Source organism: Aethalodelphis obliquidens, unplaced genomic scaffold, assembly GCF_003676395.1.
Source record: "Aethalodelphis obliquidens isolate GAN/ISIS:26980383/991018 unplaced genomic scaffold, ASM367639v1 scaffold12, whole genome shotgun sequence".
NCBI classification, from domain to species: Eukaryota; Metazoa; Chordata; class Mammalia; order Artiodactyla; family Delphinidae; genus Aethalodelphis; species Aethalodelphis obliquidens.
The window spans coordinates 22,805,109-22,826,565 of record NW_020837956.1 but is presented as its reverse complement, the minus strand read 5'-3'; the positions used below and the strand labels follow the sequence as shown (position 1 = coordinate 22,826,565).

The 21,457-nt window shown below is 52.8% G+C and overlaps 2 protein-coding genes across 3 annotated transcripts in view; both read left to right on the top strand.

The window, feature by feature from the left end:
- The window catches only part of MAPRE3 (microtubule associated protein RP/EB family member 3), a 48,458-nt gene extending 44,162 nt beyond the window's left edge, over positions 1 to 4,296 (top strand). Inside the window, exons 3-7 of one of the 2 annotated variants that reach the window (XM_027113615.1) lie at positions 463 to 608; positions 1,200 to 1,401; positions 2,689 to 2,843; positions 2,970 to 3,122; positions 3,364 to 4,296. In XM_027113615.1, the coding sequence (XP_026969416.1) occupies positions 463 to 608; positions 1,200 to 1,401; positions 2,689 to 2,843; positions 2,970 to 3,122; positions 3,364 to 3,432 (725 nt within the window). In that variant the 3' untranslated portion in view covers positions 3,433 to 4,296. The remainder of the gene's footprint in view (positions 1 to 462; positions 609 to 1,199; positions 1,402 to 2,688; positions 2,844 to 2,969; positions 3,123 to 3,363) is intronic. The other variant, XM_027113616.1, reaches the window with a different exon arrangement.
- A 3,855-nt stretch (positions 4,297 to 8,151) lies between these two features.
- Positions 8,152 to 18,882, top strand: TMEM214 (transmembrane protein 214). The gene is made up of 17 exons (XM_027113614.1): positions 8,152 to 8,326; positions 9,310 to 9,509; positions 10,075 to 10,225; positions 10,513 to 10,647; positions 10,895 to 10,977; positions 11,427 to 11,532; positions 11,644 to 11,725; positions 12,045 to 12,146; positions 12,521 to 12,662; positions 13,094 to 13,185; positions 13,479 to 13,527; positions 13,722 to 13,835; positions 14,071 to 14,188; positions 14,718 to 14,814; positions 15,002 to 15,170; positions 15,296 to 15,447; positions 15,644 to 18,882. Exons 1-17 carry the CDS (start codon positions 8,182 to 8,184, stop codon positions 15,768 to 15,770), a joined length of 2,064 nt encoding a protein of 687 aa, XP_026969415.1. The 5' UTR covers positions 8,152 to 8,181; the 3' UTR covers positions 15,771 to 18,882.
- The last annotated feature ends 2,575 nt before the right edge of the window (positions 18,883 to 21,457 follow it).

Genomic DNA, 21,457 nt, shown 5'->3' with positions numbered 1-21,457 from the left:
TTAGGTTACTGTGTTAAAAAAAAAAAAAAGCGAAGAGCAGGAGAGGCACAGTAAAGGGCTGCAGAAGGGGAGCAGCAGTGGGGACAGGCAGTGAAGCCAGAGGTCACGTGCACCAGGTCCAGCCTAGCCACTTCGGGGGGGGGAGGGTCCAAATCTCAGCTCTTCTTGTAGTGCAACCCTGGACAAGTCACCACACCTCTCTAGGTTTCAGTTTTTCCATCCATGAATGGAGATGACATCAGCTACCTAACCAGGGTTGCTGTTAGGATTAAAGCCCATGCATGCAGTGTTTGATATGGTGCTGGTACATATTTGCATCACTGTATGGTAATTGCTCTCACTCTTGGGAAGTCTGGCCCCGGCTCTGGGAACAGAGAGAGAGAAGAGGAGACGGAGAGGTTTGGGGGAGTAGCCCCAGTTGGCCTGGGGACGTGAAAACGAGCATCTTGTGTTTCTCCACAGGGGCCGCTTACTGCCAGTTCATGGACATGCTCTTCCCTGGCTGTGTGCACTTGAGGAAGGTGAAGTTCCAGGCCAAGCTAGAGCATGAATATATTCACAACTTCAAGGTGCTGCAAGCAGCATTCAAGAAGATGGGTGTTGATAAAGTAGGTGCCTGCGCTCTGAGGGGCCCCGAGGAGCTGTGTGACCCTGGGAAAGAAGATGGCCCGCCAGCCAGGGCAGCAGGGGCTGTTGGGGTCCATCCAGTTCTCACGCCTCTCTCCACCCCGACTCTCCAGGGGGAATGTTCCCCCAGCTCCAGGCTCAGTGGAAAACCCCACAACTTTGACATCCCATCCCGATGACATTCCTGTCCCTTCCTCCTCTCTGGACCCTACACCCCAGCACTTGAGCCTCGTATATTGGTCCTATTAATTCCTCCTCTGGAAGGCCCAGGAAAGGTCTCTTGGCTCACTCGACTGCCACAACGGCCCAGGACCCTGGTTCCAGCAGCCCTGACCCCACATGCAGGCCCAGCACCAAGGGATGTCTCCCCACACACTTCCTCCTGTGCCTGGAGGAAAGGGCCTGCCGCCTACCCATCTGCCCTGGTGGCACGGGAGGGGGGCCAGGTGGAGAAGGTGGAGGATGCTGCAGCCCAGGGGCTGGCTTTCCTGAGAGCAGTGGCCCTCTCACAGAGAAAGGCAGCCCTGCAGCAGCGGGAGGTTAAAGTTCTCTGCTTATGTGGTCTATTTCAGATCATTCCTGTAGAGAAATTAGTGAAAGGAAAATTCCAAGATAATTTTGAGTTTATTCAGTGGTTTAAGAAATTCTTTGACGCAAACTATGATGGAAAGGATTACAACCCTCTGCTGGCGCGGCAGGGCCAGGACGTAGCACCACCTCCTAATCCAGGTGATCAGATCTTCAACAAATCCAAGAAACTCATTGGCACAGCAGGTAATGTGCCCGAGCTGGGGGAGGGAGTGTGGGGGGCCGGGCCGGAAGGGCGCTACAGCCAGGAGCGGCCCCTGGGCCACCGGCCCGGCCCTGCCAGCCTAGAGGAGACTGTTATCACGGAGTTCAGATGACGCCGCCTGCTGCCCGCTTAGACCAGGGGGAGTCACAGTAGGGAGGAGAGGGCTCCAGAGACTGCTACAAAAGGAGAGCCACCGGCACCGGCCAAGGTGGCAGCTGGTGATGGGAGGCCCCGGGGCACTTCCCTCTGTAGCCCGAGCCAACTCCTCTGCCTCAAGATGATGGGGCAGCCCCTGGCTTGGTCCCTCTGTCCAGGTCCATCCAGGCCAAGGGCCTGGGCCGGCACTACAGACACTTCTTGCCCCCTGCCCACTTGACTCCCCGGGGATGGGAGTTGGCCAAGCTTGACCATATCTTCCCCCATTTCCAAAATCCCACAGCCCTAAGTCCTCAAGAGATGAGTCTCTGGAAACGAGGCTTTGTCTGGGTTCCAGAGGAGAAGGGGAGAAAGCAACAGGGCCTTTGGGGGATGGGAAGGTTGGCGAGAGCAGAGGCGCAGCCCCGCACGCGTCTGAACCCGTCATAGCAGAGCGGCTCCTCTGTGTGTGCTGCTGCCCGCCTGGGGCTGCCCCCACTCCTCTGCTTGCTTTGCATCAGAAGCTCTGTCCTGGGAGCCGCCATAGCTGGACAATAAGTGGCCACAGCATGCCGGGTGTGCAGGGGAGGAGTGGGGTCCCTGAATCAGGCCCAGCAGAGGGCCCAGAGACCATCCTGAGGCAGGGAGCCCAGAGGGGCAGGGGCAGGCTTCTGTGATCTCCTCCAGAAGGCACCCCCGGGGAGGATGGCTGTGGGCTGGGGTATCTGTTAGCAAAGACCCAGCGAGACCCTGTGCCAGCTGCTTTTCCCCAGGCCCCGGCTGTCAGTGCAAGAGGGCCCTCAACCCTCCAGCCCCACTCCCCAAATTTGCCATCCCAGTTCCCTCCTCTCCCCCTCAGGCCAGCTCTCCTCCCTGCCTACACCTTACACTTTCTTTAGTTCCCTGTAGCCCCTGCTCTCCCAGGCTTGCCAGAGGGCTGCCCCGCTGCTGTGGTGTCACGTGTGGCCGTGGCTTGAGGCCTAGCTGTAGATGCCCATCCTGAGAGGGAGAGGTGGGGAAGGCGAGAGTGCCTGCCTTTCGCATGGGCCTGCCCCGCAGTCACACCAGGCTGTCTCGTGCCACGTGAGCTGTGGGCTCACGCAGCCCCGATCTGACTTTTCTCCTCTGGGCAGTTCCACAGAGGACGTCCCCCACAGGCCCCAAAAACATGCAGACCTCCGGCCGGCTGAGCAACGTGGCTCCACCCTGCATCCTCCGGAAGAATCCTCCATCAGCCCGAAATGGTGGCCACGAGACCGATGCCCAGATTCTTGAACTCAACCAGCAGGTGAGTGGCGTGGACGCTGGCAGCTGAGAAAGCCCCGCCACAAAAGCCAGGCCCCCGGGGCGTCAGGGCGGGAAGGGAGTCCGAGGCGGTGGTCTCTGGCTTGAACACCACCTTCTCCCCGAGCAGCTATTGGATTTGAAGCTGACAGTGGATGGGCTGGAGAAGGAGCGCGACTTCTACTTCAGCAAACTCCGGGACATTGAGCTCATCTGCCAGGAACACGAAAGCGAGAACAGCCCCGTCATCTCGGGCATCATCGGCATTCTCTACGCCACCGAGGTGAGTCCCGCCAGTGCCTGCTGAGCCTCCCGCACTCCCGCCGGGCCCTCACGCCAGAAGGGGCCTTGGAGAACGTGGGCCGATGAGGGCAGCCAGCCGAAGTCACCAGCCCAAGGTCTCCCAGGGCGTGAGCAGGGCAAGTAGGACAGGAACCTGGGCCCTGGCTCCCAAGCTACCCTCAGGAGTCCGCACCCTCAGCCTGCCTGCCTGGCTCACCTCCTCTCTCCCTTCCACCCTCCAGGAAGGATTTGCACCCCCGGAGGATGATGAGATCGAGGAACACCAACAGGAAGACCAGGACGAGTACTGAGGGCGGCTCCAGCCCTGGCTGACTGCACGGCTGCCGTGCCCCTCACCCCGCTCCCATGCCCACATTATAATCCTTCCCTGACAGCCAGCTGGCCGGGTGCTTTGTGTCAGTGCCGTGGCCCTGGGGAGCCTGGCGAGCAGGGCTTGGGGGTGGGGGGCAGGTGAGCAGGTAAGGGCCCCTCCTCCTGTGGCAGAGGCCCAGTTGGGCGGGATCCCTGCCCACTCCCCACCCCTATTTATTTCCGTGGTCTCTGTGCTGTGTCGGCCAACACTTCCCAGGGGGCTGCTGCCACCCACCCCAGCCAGCCGCCTGCTCCCCTGACAGCCAGCAGCTGTATATTTGACAAAGTCATTGGTATATTTTTACTTACTGGATTTTCCTTGCACTTTACCTGTTCTTTTCCCAGGGCTGACAGCACGGGCTCTGGGGCAGCGTGTCTGGCTTGGCCTCCCTTCCCCGTTGCCAGGGCTGTGGCAGGACTCACCGATTCTTATTTATTTTGTCTTTTGACTTCCCAGTAGTTGAGGGAAAGGCTGATGTCAGGAGAGGGATAGGGTGACTGAGGAGGGGGTGCCTTAGGCCCCGGTGGTCAGGGAGAGCGAGGGGAGCACGTGAGGGATGAAAATGACCTCCTGGCACCAGGCTTGCCCACCCTCGGCCCCCTGACCCCAGCACCGAAGCCCAGCACTGCCCCGAGGCCCCCAGCCACTCCCCCTGCAGCTTGGTTCATACCACACATTCTCGCCTGGGCCCTCCTGTACGTCTGCCTCCCCTCTGCCCGCCTCCCCAACCCCTGCCCCTCGGGCCACCCAGCCTGCATACGTGTTCACTTTTATTTAAATAAACTTGTGTGGTAAAAGTCCATACCACGTCTCCCTCGACTGAGCCACAGCCTGGCTCTCAGCGCTCTTCTCCTGAGCGACCCCGTCTCCAGAGGCGATGGCCATGGAGCACAGCACCCCTGCCGTCCTCCCTCGGGCCCAGAAACCGCCACTGGCTTAGCCTCAAGAGCCCAGCTCTGACCTAGCCCCCATCTCCCAACGCTGATGCCCGGGCTTTAAGGGCTTGCCATTCCCTGAAGAGGAACAAAGTTCAGGGCCATGGCTGTGACGATGGGCAGCCCAGTAAAGCAGCTGTGGGGTAACAGGGGGGCCTGGCTGAGCAGTGCTTTGTTTCAGTCCCCTTTGGGCCAGTATGACTGCATATTGTCCCCCACCCTTGTCAAAGCTCATACGCCCCACAACAGTGATCCAGCTGTGGACAAGGGCTCATGTGACAGAGCTGAGTGGGCTACAAAGAGCAACGGCTCTAAGAACTGAGGCCCAGAAGGAAAGCAATGTCCAAGGGGTTCCTTCCACAGAACAGGCTCTAACGGGAGCCGGGAACTCTGTCACGTCCTCCGTACAGCCCTGCAATCCTGGTGTGTGCCGGCCAAGGGCCATGATAACCGGTGTCCCGGAGGCCCCGAGGGCGCTGAAATGCATGTGGATACCGGGCCCATTCAAACAGAGCCTTGGCTGTCATCTAGAACAGTCCTGCATTTACTGATGAAAGGACTGAGAACAACATGTGACATGGCTGGTCAAGGTGGTAAAAAACTAGACTAGAGCTGAGACCTCCTGACTCAGGGTTCCGGGCTCACTCACAAAGACCACAGAGGTGTGACCTCCAGAACGTTCCTCTAGCTTCAGACTAGCCCTGGTAGATGTTTCCTTGCCATCCTGAGTATGCCTGAGATACTACGGGGATTGTGTTTCTTCCATGGCCCTGCTCCATGACCCTCCTCCCAGACTGCCACCACTTCTCAGATGACTCCAGTTATAAGCCTGAAATAAGCAAACTGTGTCTGTTTGTTCCTCATTCACTTCAATTCCTCCGTTTGACTCCCACCCCCACGCACAGAGACTTCTGATCTTATTCTGCTTTTCTTCTCCAAAAAGTTCCCTGCCTGCATTTATTTATCATTATGATTTTTAATTCCTGTGCCTAATTTTAAAAGGCTTTCCCCCCCACCATTCCAGGTAGATATAGTAAAAGGATAACGTAGTTTCCCTGCGTTGCCCAATGTTCATTTTCAGGCCGAGACCTCACCCTGCTGGTTAAGTGGGTGTGGTAGACAGAATAACACCTCCCCCGAGATGTCCACGTCATAATCCCCAGAACCTATGGCTATGTTAGGTTACATGGTGAAGGGGAATTAAGCTGCAGATGGAATTAAATTGCTAATCAGTTGACCTTAAAATAGGGAGAGTATCCTGGATTATCCAGGCGGGCCCAATGTAATTGCAGGGGTCCACAAAATTGGGGCAGGGGCCAGGAGGTCAGAGTGATGCAATCTGAGGAGGACATGACCCGCCGTTGCTGACTTTGAAGATGGAAGGGAGCTATGAGCGAAGGAATTCGGTCAGCCTCTAGAGGCTGGGAAAGGCAAAGAAACTCTCCCCTAGAGCCTCCACAGTGGACCGCTGCCCTGCAGACACCATATTTAGCCCAGTGAGACCCTGACAGACTTCCCCTTCCAGAACTGTAAGATTAGAAGTTTGTGTTGTTTTAAGCCAGTAAGTTTGTGGCAATGTGTTACAGCAGCAATAGGAAACTACTACGGTGGGTCAAACTGCTTCAGTGAGCTCACTCTTCTTCTCGCCTCCACACTGGACACCCACCCGTCCTCCTCTTTTGATTCTTCCCTCAAACCCCATGGGTACCTGCCTAAGCCCACCTCCATGGCTAGTGTCTAAGGCTGCTCTTTGAACACCCAGAGCTCAAAGATGTGAAGCCACTGCCTCCTTCCCAATGTCTGCAACATTTAAGATGGTGAACCATAATTTTCTGTTTACACAGTTGTCTCCCACACAAGCTTCGAGTTCCCCTCAAGCAAGTGAGGTGTGTCCTCTAGCTCCACCCAGCACCATGCTAGGTGCTTAGGTAGAGAAGAAGGTGCTTAGGAAATGCTACTGGATAAGTGAGTGAATGACTTCTATCCCTTAGATGCCAAGTCACAACAGATGACCTGCCAGACTATTCTAAGGAAAGATAGGAAATAAAGCCCCTCCCTTTCTATACATTTCCACCATGGAGCAGCCCCCTTCTTTGCCTCTATGGAAAGCCCGTTCTGTTTCTCTTCCAGAAACAGTGTCTCTTCTGTGACCATACATGTGACACAGAAGAGGCAGAACAAAGAGAAGATAGTGTCTGAGTAGAGCTAAACCAATGATCTGAAAAAAATGAATTGATTAATGATCAGCTCAAATCTGTTCCTTGCCAAAAGCACTGCATCTCAGAGGCAAAGTCAGCTATGGTCAGGCCTGAAGGGGCTGGAGGGCAGGCAGAAGGAGGCAGCAAGAGCCGGTTATATCCCCCTTCCTGCCTTTCCCCCACCCCATCCCATCCTTCACATATCCCCATTTACCTTCCCAAAAGCAGATGTGCCCCTTTCCTACTGGCTTCCCAGGGTCTGGAGGACAAAGTCCGAATTTGGCAGGCAAGGCCCATGGCATATGGGCTTAGATCCATTTCCAACCGCATCCCCTCCAAAATCCCTTAAGCACTGTCACATTGAACTACTTCCAGTCTCCCAGCCTTGCCACGCTGTGTCCCACCTCTAGGACTCTGCTTAAATCAATAAATCCATACAACTGGCCTGTTCTCTCCACTTGTCCTCATCCCCAGCCAATGAAAATTTGCCCATTCCTCAGGACCCATCTCAAGGGCCATCTCCTTCAAGAAGCCTTCTCTAATCCCCTTCCTAAAGGAATTCATCACTCCCTAAGCTATTCGTCCTGTGGGAAACTGAACTCTATTAGTTCTTACTATAACGGCTTGCCTGTCTTGTTCCTCAGTATGGCAGGTGTGAATCCCGTCCTCAAATGTAGGAGCGTACATGAAATAGCACATTTCCTTAATCGTGATAGATCCCTTCCAGTTCACCTTCGCTCATCCTCCCCTGCTGGGATGCTTCAAGTTTTGAGGTCTCACGTGATACTACAAGCCTGGCAGAAGGCCCTCGGTAGATAACGGATGTCTGAGCAGTAACCTGTTTGAGTGGTTCCCCAGGTCTGCAGCTCTCGATCCCTTCCCTGCCACATCTGGGACTTGGCACTGACTCTTGTGGTGGGAGTCAGAGTCTTTTCTTTCCCATTGCCTGTAAGGGGAACCCAGCGCTGGCTGTACCGGGGCCCCAGACTTTTCTGTGCCTCCTACCAGAAGGACTCTCCGCTCTCCACTTCCTGCCCTCCAAATACTGCCTCTTCCCTCAAACTCCATCCTCTTCCTTGTTCCTGCAGAACAGATTTTTATAGCTCATTAAACCCAAAGTTTAATCACTAGCAACAGAAAAACTAGCACTTTCCTACAAGGAAGGAAGCATTTAATCTTCAAACTCTCCTGGGAGATGAGGAGAACTATTTTCATTCCATCCTTCTTGCACAACTAGAACGGAAAGAAAAACAGTTAAATTTCCACCAAGTCACCCAATGCCTTTACATTTTGCTCAATAAAAGTTGTCTGAATGCAAAAGCCTCTCATCTCAACATCTTTGCCTGGCTGGTTTTTTGCTGCGAAAAGGCCCCAACGCCGACCCGACCCCAAGACTGGGAGAACCAGGCAAACACGAAAGACTACAAGTCCCAGGCTGCCTTAGCGGGTGGCGTCACGCGCCGCGAGGCCCTGCGAGGAGACGTGGCAGAGCGCTGCGCGTCCGCGCCGGACCGGAAAGGCCAGGGAGGTGGCCGTGGCGGGAGGCTCGGAGCCATGTCGGCCAGGACGGCGGGTGGGGGGCGCTGGGAGGTGGTGAAGAAGGGGCGGCGGCCTGGGGCCGGCAGCAGTGGTAAAGGCGGCGGAGGGGACCGCCGGGCGCTCGGGGAGGCGAACGGAGTGTGGAAGTACGACCTGACCCGTGAGTACCCACCCGGCCCGCCGCCGCCGCCCGGCCCCGGGCCTGCCCCCACGGGTGGTAGGGAGCAGCTACCCGAGCCCAGAGGGTCAAAACACCCCCGGACTCCTGGAGGCGCGAGCTCTCCTGCCGATCGGTACCTCCCAGTTCAGCCGGCGCTACCCTGGCGTTGCCTATTTTGAGCCTCCCGGGAGGTAGACAGCGCGAGGGAAGTCGCTGTCCTTGCCTCTCAAATGAGTAAACTGAGGCCCAGCGAAGTTAGATGCCTTGTCCAGGATCCCATGTCAGTGGGGACCGGGATTCTGGTCTTCGGACGCTCAGCTGACTGCACATACGCCCTACCAGCTGTTTCCGGGCCCTGGCCTGGCCTCTCCGGGCAGGTGTCCGAGAGCTGCGGAGAGGCATCCTGGTTCATTATACACGGTGCCCACGCCTTAAGTAACCAGCAGGTCGGGAGTGGGCGTGGGGACTGGGACGCACATGAGGCCCTGCACTGGGAGAAATGACCCACCACACACTGTCCACACCCACCAAGTATTATTCTAAGTGGTGCTGGTTTCCTCAAAGCCTCCTGGAGGAGTGGAGAAGGCTTGCCACTTGTTGATTATAGAGTTGTCACATCTGAACCAGAAGGAACTGGGGTAGAACCAAGATGGAAAAATCCTGATCTCCCAGACTGATAGCCATTCAACAAAGAAGCCAGCCGTCCATATCCCACCCCCGACCACCGATTTTCACATACTCTGATTTCCTAATAAACGCCTCATCTCTGTGAAAGAGCCCATGAACTCACGAGCTGTGATTACTGAAGAAGCAGCCAGGAGGGCTCCCTGCCCTGCTCCTGAAGCAGGACAGCAAGAAGGGGCTTTGAGGCAGGATCCTCCCTGGAGATGAATTAGGTGACAGTGTGGAGGAAGGGACCACTGTTCCTGTGAGGCCCTCCTGACTCAGGGCTGCCCCCCTTTCTCTGCCTGTCATTACCCCAGCTCCAATCCAGACGACAAGCACCCTGTATGAGCGGGGCTTTGAGAAAATCATGAAGCGGCAGAATAAGGAGCAGGTTCCACCCCCTGCTGTGGAGCCTAAGAAACCGGGGAACAAGAAGCAGACTAAGAAGGTGGCCACGCTCACCAACCAGAACCAGAAGCAGGGCCGCTTTCGCAGCCTGGAGGAGGCACTGAAAGCTGTGAGTGTGCCTAGGCTTTAGGCAGGGCAAGAATGAGGACTCAAGGAGTAGAGAAAATGAGAGGAGCGGGAGGGGGACAGGCGGCTCAGGGACCTGTGGAATGTGGGACATTGCTGGCTGAGAGGAGACGTTCAGGAAAGGATGGAAACCCCAAGGGGTACAGTGTTTGCACTTAGGATGGAAAGGAAATACGTTTATAGAGAAACATAGATTAGTGAGAGGAGGGCCTTGAAAATCCAGAGATACAGGGAGGATTTAGAAAAACTGCTTGTGGTTCCTCTCCACAAGGAAGGAGTGATCTTTCATTTTCCATCTAGTCTTCTGTTTTTCCCCTTGAACCTGTGAAGGGCCCAAGAGTATTAGTCCTTGAGATCAGCAATTGCAGCTGTCATGGTCTCTGTTTCCTAAAGATCTGGATTCAGCAAAAGTGTGGCATTCCACATACTTTCGTTTAAAAGCAGAAACCCTTTGTTCTTCCTACCACCACCTAGTTCAACCATTTTCCCACCTCTACCCCATTACTCTGTACCCACAACTCACCATGAGGGTCCTGTGTCCCTGGCAGCTGGACCTGGCAGCTCTGCAGAAGGAACTGGACAAGAGCCAAAGCGTGTTCTCTGGCAACCCATCTGTGTGGTTGAAGGACCTGGCCAGCTATCTCAACTACAAGCTCCAAGTGCCTCCAAGTGAGCCCACGCTAAGCCAGCATACTCACGGTTAGTTCTCCAGACAAGTTCAAGGAAATTATGAAAGGGCTGTGCGTAAGCATGTTACTTAGTAACTGAGCCCAATGCCCCCTACTGCCCTGATTTACATGGGTGATTTCAACTGTTCTCAAATCATCATGGCTTAAAAGTTTCCGGACCTCGTTGAAGTAGGGAGGATGCCAGCCACAGTGCAGTGACCTCTGCCTCCACGTACCGTTCTCAGGGGGCAAACCAGAGCTCTCAGAGCTGGCAGAGGCTTCTGGTCCTAGCACTCACACGAGGCCTCTCGGTCGCAGATTATCCCTACAGCCTGGTGAGCCGGGAGCTGCGTGGCATCATCCGAGGGCTACTGGCAAAGGCAGCGGAGTCTCTGGAGCTCTTTTTTGACCACTGTCTATTCACCATGCTACAAGAGCTGGATAAGACGCCAGGTGAGAGGGGCCCGTGAGGAATAGCCCAGTCCCATCTGGGGAGCCTACCCCCTTTTTCCTGCTTCAGGAGTAGCTGGGTGGTTCCGTTTCAGCAGAGAAGTGTGCTAACCTCAACACTCTTTTGGAAAAGGAGGAGGATGTTAGGACTCGCTGGGCCTGGGTTCTGGGCTCTCAGCTGTCAAAAGGGAGGTTACAGGTTTGGGATGCTGATTAGTATATGTAGGTCTGAGAATGTATATCTCTCCAGGGGAGTCACTACACGGTTACCGCATCTGTATCCAGGCCATTCTGCAGGACAAGCCCAAGATCGCCACCATGAACCTGGGCAAGGTGAGCTCAGGGTCGTGGTGGGGACATCGGGAGGCTAGGATTGGGGAGGCTGCGCGGAATCTACACTGTTAGACCCAATTAAGGGGTAGTGGGAGGTCCTGTAAGACAGATGATCACAGCTAACACTGTTAGCGCTTACTGTGTCTACTTTGTACATTATATGAGGTAGGTACTGCTGCTATTCCCATTTTGTAGATGAGAAGATTGAGCCACAGAGGGGTTCAGTAACTCTCATAGAGTTGGTCAACTAGTAAGTGGCAAGTATGGGTGGAGCCCATAGCCTGGTGCCGGAGCCTCCCTCTGAATCGCTCCGCCACGCTGTCGTGCTGCTGCCCTGTCCCACAGCCTTCCCCTCCTCTCTCAGCTGACATCTTTCTTCCTCCCTGGCTTGGGGAGTGCTCCTGGCACTCTGCCCTATCCCAACCTGTCTCTCCCACCGGTCTCCTCAGTTCCTGGAACTGCTGAGGTCCCACCAGAGCCGACCAGCAAAGTGTCTGACCATCATGTGGGCCCTGGGTCAAGCAGGTTTTGCCAATCTCACCGAGGGACTGAGAGGTAACGAGGAAGTGGGGAAGAGAGAGGGAGGTTTTGGAGCCAGCAAGTTGCTCTTTAATGTTCTCAGTGGATCCAGGCCTGAGGCGTCCTCCCTGACCTTTGTCTCCACAGTGTGGCTGGGGATCATGCTGCCTGTGCTGGGCATCAAGTCTCTGTCTCCATTCGCCATTGCATACCTGGATCGGCTGCTCCTGTGAGTAATGGCAGGGAACAGCAAGGCCAAGGCCCAGGGCGTTTTCCAGTGGCTATTTCAGCAAAATGGGGTGCTGTGATCCTGGTTTCCGTAGATGTGAGGAAAATCAGGACCAGCTCCTCCCAACTCACAGTGTGATGGGGAAGAAGGAAAGGGAGGGAGCCAGGAAGGGGAGGGGGATGGGGTAGAGTTTATGCCCTTTTTCTTTTTTTTTTTTTTACAGCTAGGTTATGCCCTTTTTTCTTAGATGTTATTCTTAGCTGTGTCCATGGCCCGGGCAGGTGGTCCCCAACAAGCCTGTTTCTTTCTTCCTCCACAGGATGCACCCCAACCTCACCAAGGGCTTTGGCATGATTGGCCCCAAGGACTTATTCCCACTTCTGGACTTTGCCTATATGCCCAACAACTCCCTGACTCCCAGGTAGGGCTGCCCTGGGGCACACCTGCTGTGAAGGATCCCAGCAGAGGGTTAGGAGTAGACAATATATGTCCCTTCCCTTCCAGCCACTCTACATCTGAGATTATCAACCTGCAAGTACAAGGGATCATTGAACCCCTGGAATTATATGGGCCCTCAAGTGTGATTGGCATGTGGGCATTTTCCTGGGGAGGGGACCCATGACTCTGAGCAAATTTTCCAAGAAGTCTCCGAGTCTAGAAAGATGCAGAACCATCACAAGGCCCTTCATGACTGCCCGCCTTGGGCAGGGTGTGGACTCTGAGGCAGGCAGAAGGGACACAGCGCACAAATCCATTTAGAGCTGTGCCTGGCTCTCTTCTCAACCCCCTCCACAGCCTGCAGGAGCAGCTGTGTCAGCTCTACCCACGACTGAAGGTGCTGGCATTTGGGGCGAAGCCAGAATCCACCCTGCACACCTACTTCCCCTCCTTCCTGTCCAGAGCCACCCCGGGCTGCCCTCCGGAGATGAAGAAAGAGGTGAGGAAATGGTGGGAGGCTCCTTTTTCCTTCCCAGGGGTCTGCTACAGAGGTCCTTATCTGCTGACAAAGGCCCTGCTTCAGGGAGCCCGTTTTCTGGGCATCCCCTTAGCTCACTCCTGACAGCTGCCTGCCCGGCTCCCTCATGCTCTGCCCTCAGAAGAACGGAGCTGAAAAGAGGCACATTCAGGTCTGGCCGGTCTCTGATATCCTGCCCCTTGCAGACAAGTGAACTTCGAGCTCAGGAGCCCTGGCCTCCCCCTTTACATTCTCTCGGAGAGTTTTGGGGTATGGGCACAATTTCTCCATCCTTTAGGGTGGATGTGTTGCCCGGATGGCCTCACTTAAGAGAGGAGGATTACCTCCCGGCAATCTCCCTGCCACCAGCCCCGGGCCCCAGCAGTCTCTCCCTTCTCCTGTCCTCTGTGCAGCTCCTGAGCAGCCTGACCGAGTGCCTGACGGTGGACCCCTTCAGCACCGGCGTCTGGAGGCAGCTGTACCCCAAGCACCTGTCACAGTCCAGGCAGGTGGGGGTGGGAGGGTCACCTGCCCCTGATCCACACAGAGAAGCCTTAATTCACGCTTCTGGTGTGTCCCTGTCCTAGAAGCAGAAGGGGGATGTTTGTCACTTGTTCAGGCTCATGCCCCTCAAGTTCAGTGGGAACATTGCTGGGAGGCCTCTAGGAAGCTGCTCCTCTGCAGGGGGCGGGGAGGTGGATATCTTTCAGCCTGAAGGAGCGGGGCCTCGTGGAGGACAGGGGGATGGAAGGGGCCAAGTGGGTCTCCTGATTGGAAGGGGTTGTGCTTTCCCCACAGCCTGCTGCTGGAGCACTTGCTCAGGTCCTGGGAGCGGATTCCCAAGAAGGTAAGGAGCTGGGAGGACATGGCAGGCTGAGCCTCATCTGGGTTCTGGGTTCATACCCCTCAGCCACTGTCCCCCCTTTCTGAGAAGGTACTCTGTTAGCACATCTGGCATGGAAAACAAAGCAGAATGGAGGCTCAGGGTTCCCTCCTGGGCCAAATCTTACGATCTCAGCCTAGACTTTTCTTACCCTATAGACACAGAAGTCTTTGCAAGAAACCATTCAGTCCTTCAAGCTTACCAACCAGGATCTGCTAGGGAAGGGCAGCTGCAGCAACCAGGATGTCATCACCTGTGACGCGGCCTGCAAGGTGCCAGCGCCCAGCCCTCCCCCAGCCCCACAAACTGTTCTGTGTCGCTGTCTCAGCACACCCTGGGGTGGGCCTGTATCCCATACCTGCCCCACCTGTCCTTGGAGCCCGCACTACCTCCTGGGTAATGTGAGGGCCGGATCCTCTCCCTGGAAGGCCTAGCTCGAGGCCTGCTTTACGAGGCAAGGAGCAGCCCCTCTCCCTTCTGACCGCTGCTCTCTACCCCTTCTCCTAGGGTCTGTTGCAACAGGCACGGGGCTTCTGGCTGCCCTGGACGCGGCTACTCCTGTTGGTGCTGGTCTTTGCCATAGGTTTCCTGTGCCATGACTTCCGGTCACACAGCTCTTTCCAGGGTAAGCAGGGATTGGCAGGCAAGGGAGATAGCCTGGGGCTCTCTATGGGGACACAGAGCTGGATGTAGCACTCCCCGCCCCCAACACAATCCGGAACAAACACTTTTCCGACAGATGTTTCAATCACACCTCAGATCAGACAGGTGCTTTGCAGTATAGAAATGCTTGCATATTCATGGTCTCATTTGAGTAGATGTGTATCTTGTTTTTAACTTCTGAGGAAATTGAGGCTCAGAAAGGTTTACCAATTAGCTGAAATACAGCTAGGAAATAGAAGGGCCGACCCTCAAAGCCGAGGCTTCTTGACGCCTAAGCCCTGGGCTCCACCTGGCTGCACCCTTCTTGCTCCCCTGGCCTGCATCCTCCCTCCGTGTGTGCTCCAGAGCAGACTGGAGGCAGCTCTGCAGCCCCAGGAGCACACTGAGTTCTGCCCCACCCCTCACTGGGTCTGCCCTGGGGCCTGTAGTGTCTGTCTCTCCGATCCCTTCCCCGCTCACCTCCCAGCTCACCCGAGGCCCCCTTTACTCAGCCTCCTTTTCTGGCCGGTTGCTTCATTCATCTGGTGTCTTGCCTGCTGGCCAACAAGCATGTACCAAGATCTACTCCTACAGCCTGCAAGGCTACAGGTGAGCACCTCCTGGGGAGGGGTGGGGTGGGAGAGAGAGGGCTTGCGTGTTCAGGCATTGACAATCAGTGGGAAGTGATGGTGGTTTTCCTTTCCCAAGGCCTCCCTTGCCCCAGCTGTTCTTGGGCCAAATTGCCTGTGAAAACTCAGAGACCTCCCTCCTTCCTCCCCTATGTCTTCTCCTACAGCTGGCTGGAGGAGACATTGCCGGCCTGGGGTTCCCACTTGCTGACCATGGTGAGACCCAGCTTGCAGCTGGCCTGGGCCCACACCAGTGCCATAGTCAGCTTCCTTTCTGCCCACTGTGCCTCCCACCTTGCCTGGTTCGGTGACAGCCTCACCAGCCTCTCCCAGAGGGTAAGCCAGAGACAGGGAGGTCAGAGAAGGCTGCTCTCGCCAGGGGCTGAGTTCTTGGGAAGGTGCAGCCCCATGTGGACTGCATTCCCTGGCCACTCTAATCCCGTCCATTCTCCACGGTCCAGCTACAGACCCAGCTCCCTGATGCCCTGAACCAGCTGCTCCATTCTCTGAGGGAGCTGCTCCTGTTTCTCTACCAGAACGTCCTGCTGCCCACGTGGCACATGCTGCTTGAGGCCCTGGCCCGCGCCCAGGAGCACTGCCATGAGGCGTGCAGGTGAGACCCTCGCCCAGGGCACGCCCTTTCTCCAGGGACGAGGCTCCTCTGTTGAGTCTCTCGCTCTGCCCTGGCCCCTGCTCATCCCTTGGCCACTTTGGGATGCGGGTTGTGAGTGTGAGCTACAGCCCTGTGACTTGACGCAGCTGCACATCACCGCGTTCCAACCTCCACAAATGTTCTGCTTTCCTCCCAGAGGTGGGGTGACCTGGGACTGCGTGAAGACACAGCTCAGTGAAGCTGCCCACCAGACCTGGCTCTGCCTACAGGAAACCACAGTGGCCTTCTTGAACTGGGCATTTGCCATGATACCCCAGCAGTAGGCCCTGCCTCCCTGGCTGCTGGGTTCTGTCTGGAGCAGACCATCTGAGACTGCTGGCGGGGAGAGGGTGGCAGTTCTGCATGGGAGTCTTTGTTACGTGGTGCCTAAGTTCTGTCTCCTAGGCAAGTGGTTGGCTGCCTCTGCCTCAGTTCTTCCACTTTGGCAGCAGCTGAGCCCAGGGGTATCTCAGCCTCCTACCCACGATTCCACTGAGCACTGCTCTGCCCGATTGCACACAGCTCCCAGCCTCTGTCCTTGGGCTGGTAGCCTCTCTCGCCTCCTCTCTTGTCTCCTGCTCTCCACTTCCTTCTCTCTCATTCCTGAAACCTCAGACAGCTCATCTCCAAAAAGGTGGGACTCCAGCAAGTGGTTTCTGCCTTCTTCCGACAAATGATTTCTGCTCCCAGACTTCAGCTGCAGCAGAAAAAAGAAAGGGACCTCCAGAAGAATCCAGAAGAATATAGCACCTCAGTGGGTGGCAGCAGCTTTGCCTCTACCACACCCTGGGTGTGGCTGTCAGTGGACATGGAGGCCTGGGTGGAAAGGCCTCTCACCTCAAAATGCTCAACTTAGGTCCTTCAAGGCCCCTCACTGCCCCTTCCATTGTGGTCCTACTTCCTCACTCTCCATTCCCCTTCAGTGCTGGGGGATCTCTGCCCCAATGTTCAGCCTTTCTCTGCTGCCCACCCCTACCATCCGTCTGGAGAGCAGAGCCCAGGTAATCATGTGCCTTGGGCCCAGGGAACCTTCAGCAGTCGGTTGAGACAGGATGTGGCCCATGGGTATGCCTACTTGGTGGAATAAAGGACACAGATTTGACTTCTAGCTTTCCTCTGTGCCTCTTCATACAGGAATTCCTGTAGTTGTGGACAGGAGGACAAAATTGAAGCACCTGCACGTTCTTCAGCCCCCTGCCCTCCCGAAGGTTGTAGCCACTGGCTGTAATTGAGCTTCTGGCAAGGAAAGCCCATTCTAAAGTTTGGTCTGTCGAGGGTTCTGGACACACTCCTCTTGCTCATATATTGTCTCACTTGTCCCTGTGATTCGCGTCCCAGGATTTGCTTTGGTAGCTTGAGTATTTTTTGCTTGGAAAAGTTGGGGAGAGTCTCCTAGAGGAATTCTTGGCCAGTGATCAGAGGGTGTCTTCTTTGTTCCCAGGACCTTAATTTATTAATTCGTTCATTTTATAGGCAGTGAGTGAAAGGTTTAGAACTCCAAGAGTCAAGGGTTTATCACCAAAGTCCCTTTTAATTTTTGACTTGAGACTATAATAATTAGCTAACTGCATGGGTTTTCGGTTCTTACCTCAAGCTTCTTTCCTTGAATGTTTCAAAAAATATAAGCAGTACTAGAGGTGCACTGCCTGCTCCAACTTCCGTGGGCTGGTTTCTGCTTCCGTCATAAACACCTGAGATGGCCAGCTGCCACTTTCCCCTTCACGGGCTGCCCTGAGATGCTGCCTCCATTTCCAGCAGCAAGATTATAAAGAAGCAAGCATAGAAAACTCTTGATACAAGGTGAGGTCGTGAGGACTATAGCATCTCACGTTTTTGTTCTCTTTCCTTGTTAGAATGTAACTACATTACCACATTGGGAAGAACCCTGCTCTTCTAGTGGCAGTCAGCCATGACCATTTTTCCCAGAAAAAAAGAAACCCTGCCTGGCAAAGGACCAAGGTTTAGGACTGCTAGGCAGGACAGTCCAAGGGCCCCAAGACATGTTCCATTGCCTCAGTTCTTCCTTACCAATCAGATGGGTTCAACTCTTAAGAGTAGTGAATCCTTGTAACCGTCCTGTATTCAAGGCAAATTGAAGAAAGGGGGCTGGTGTGAGCTTGGGTTGGCACGAGCGCAGGACCAGTAAAATGATAACACTCTGTCCTACAATAACATTGAGTCCAGCCAAGGCTGCTGGACTGGATTTTCAATCTAGCAACTCAGAGAATCCCACTTATAAGTGCTTCATTGGTTTCTAACGTGTGTACTCTTTCTACCTTGTTAGGTTCATTTAATCTCTGACATATGATCCTGGGATGCAACATTTTTCTTTAACTCAGGTAAACTGGGGTCTCCACAGCCTCTCCCAGGGACACTGACACCTTAATTGGCTTTATTCAGTAGACACAGTGGTTTGACCTGATAACTGGAATTGTCAGAATTTTTCCTCTGTCGTTAGTCCGACGCTGTACCTGCTGTCCATTAAAGCTAGACCAGACATGCAGATGTTTTACTTTAGCAGAACTGTCAACGAACAGGAATCCAAGCTGAGCCAGTTAGTTGAACCAGTATGGACTGGTGGAGTACACTGATGCCGGCAGGCAGGCAATCACACTGGTAATTGGTGTTTTGGGAAGTAAACTGACACCTGAAAGATCACTTCTAGACATTTTAACTTTACTTTTCACACACAGGTGGAGTTTTACAGAGAACATACCATATAACTGATGGGCAGTTTGAATACTGTTAACTAACTTTAGTTATTACTAGTTCTTGTACGGACTTGCAAATTATATCGCATGACTCATTAGAAACACTTCTTCCCATTTTTCTAAGTCTTAACGCATGGTTTTGGTTTCCTCTGGTCTGTGTACCCCGTCTACAGCCTCAGCTTTAGAGCAGGGCAGCTTGATGGGGAGCCTTACTATGGATAGATAATGCTGCTGGACTCCCACCTGTGACACTGGCAGTCCATTCTCAAATGGCTCCACTCTTACTAGAGTGGAGTGTTTCCCACAGAAATAGGCATGCCTGCCCTGCCCTATTCCAGAATGACCCAGTTGTCAATTATACAGAAATTTCAGTGGTTGGATGACCCCTGAGCATTTTAATATGTCTTAATCTCTCCTGAAGGAGTTTGGATTTAAGTGAACACTTAAAGTGACTAATTCTTTTTCTACATAATCTTCCTGGTTCTGCTCCCAAGGGGACTTTAGGGGGAAAAGGACCTTGCTTTTCCTTATGTGATGTTCCACTTTTACCTGGCAGTTTCATTGCCCAGACTTGAAGTATAAGAATTTGGGGGTGAGGGAGAGCTTTCACCATTCAGGGCATGAGCGAATACTTATTGACTATTGAATATTCTACCTATTAATAAAAACGTTGCGTTCAGACATGTTGGATGTGCCTTGGTATATCTTTTTTACTATGTTAGTACACAAGTTATTAATTTTTAATAGACTTTATTTTTTATAGCAGTTTTAGGTTCACATCAAAACTGAGCAAAAAGTACCCTCCCCTTGCCCCACACTCCACAGCTTCCCTAATGTCAACATCAGTGAACCTACACTGACACATCAGTGTCACCTGGAGTCTATAGTTCCCATTCAATCTTTTTAAATTTATTGACTTGTTACGTAACATGTGGGCTATCCTGGAGAATATTCCATGTACACTTGAAGAATGTATTCTGCTGTTGTTGGGTGGAATGTTTTGTATATGTCTGTTAGGTCTGGTTGGTATGCTGATCAAGGCCTCCATTTCCTTACTGAGCTTATAAATACATTCTTAATGTTAAAAAACTTACAAATCAGTAAGAAAAGCACTAAACAACAGTAAAACTATGGATGAAAGACATACTTCATAAAAGAAATGCAAATGAACAATAGACTTAGGGGGAAAAAGTCCGTTTCGTTGGCAAAGAAGTGTAAATTTAAAATAAGGTAGCGCTTACTTTTGCCTATCATATTAATAAAAGTTTTTTTAAGTGATAATATACTCAGTGAATGCTGTGATAGAAATTGGTATAATGTTTCTGGGGATTAATTTGGTAATATTTATCAAAAGCCTTAACAGTTTCATACTACTTTACCAAGTAGTTCCACTCCTATAAATATATTCTAGAGACTAGAGAAGTAAACAGAAATATAGACAAAGATTTATGTACAAGAACATTTATTGTAGCAGTATTAATAGGAAAAATTTGGATAAACTGTGTCCAACAATAAGATGAGTATTTCAATGAACTTTTGTAAAAAAGCAAACGATGAGAAATGGCTGTTCAAATGGTGATTTCAAAAAATCTTTAATGACAAAATTGCTTGTTATTAATTGAGCTCAATTTATTGAAACATTGGCTACAATAAGAAATACAGAAAATAAGTGTTGGCAAGGTTGTGGAGAAATTGGAACTCTTCTACAATGGTGGTGGGAATGAAAAATTGTTCAACCGCTGTGGAAAACAGTTCGGCAGTTCCTCAAAGAGTTAAACATAATTACCATAAAACTCAGCAATTCCATTCTTAAGAGTATACCCAGGAGAAATGAAAACATACATCCACACAGAAACTTGTACACGAATGTTTATGGCAATATTATTCATAAAAGCCAAAAGGTGCGCCTGCTGGCCACTGGTGGGGGACTCTTAACACCCAAGGAGACGGGAGGAACCCCAAAGTGAACCAGTAGGACGGAGGGGGACGGAGTGGGGAGGTGAAGTGGAGGCCAGACAGGATTGGCGCCCCTGAGGCTGGGGAGATCAGGAGAAGCAGGTGGGAGGGACTCTCGGAGAGCAGCCGGAGAGGAGCAGAGGGCGATCGCCTGGCCCACTTAGGCCGGGGAGCCTGCTGAGCTCCCAGGTGAGGTCCCCTAGCCTCTGGGACCAGGGATGGGGGGCACGCCTGGGCCCCTTCTGTTCCTGGAGCCTAAGCCCCACCCCCAACAGCTCCCAGGGCCTTTCCCAGCCCTGCGGGTCCTGAGCATTGGCCCCGCCCACCACCCAAACCTCGCCCTTGCTTAGGCCCCGCCCTCCACAGCTAAGGCTTTCCCCCCCTTTTTTTTTTCCCTCCTCTTTTTTACTATTGTGTACTGATGTACCTTCTGGTTGTTGAGTCATCTATATTTTTATTTTTATATTCTTCCTAACATATCTGTTAGCTTCTAGTCTAATTTTATTTTTTACTTTGTTATTGTTCTTTTTTTTTTTTTTTGCCACCCCAGGCAGCTTGTGGGATCTTGGTTCACAAACCCTGGGTCCAGCCGAAGCACCTGCAGTGGGAGCTCTAAGTCCAAACCACTGGACTAACAGAGAACCTCAGACCCCAGGGAATATTCATCGGAGTGAGGTCTCACAGAGCTCCTCATCTCAGCACCAAGACCCAGCTCTACCCAATAGCCTACAACTCCAGTGTTGGAAACCTCAGGCCAAACAACCAGTAAGACAGGAACACAATCCCACTCATAAAGAGAAAAAATGAGATGGCAAAAAAATATGTCACAGATGAAGGAGAAAGGTAAAAACCTACAAGACCAAATAAATGAAGAGGAAATAGGCAATCCACCTGAAAAAGAATTCATAGTAATGATAGTAAAGATGATCCAGAATCTCGGAAATAGAATGGAGGCATGGATTGAGAAAATACAAGAAATGTTTAACAAAGATTTAGAAGAACTAAAGAATAAACAAACAGAGATGAGCAACACAATAACTGAAATGAAAAATACACTAGAAGGAATCAAATAACAATAACTGAGGCAGAAGAATGGATAAGTGAGCTGGAAGACAAAATGGTGGAAATAACTGCCAAGGAGCAGAATAAAGAAAAAAGAATGAAAAGAATTGAAGACGATCTCAGAGACCTCTGGGACAACACTAAATGCACCAACATTCGAATTATAGGGATCCCAGAAGAAGAAGAGAAAAAGAAAGGGTCTGAGAAAATATTTGAAGAGATTATAGTTGAAAACTTCCCAA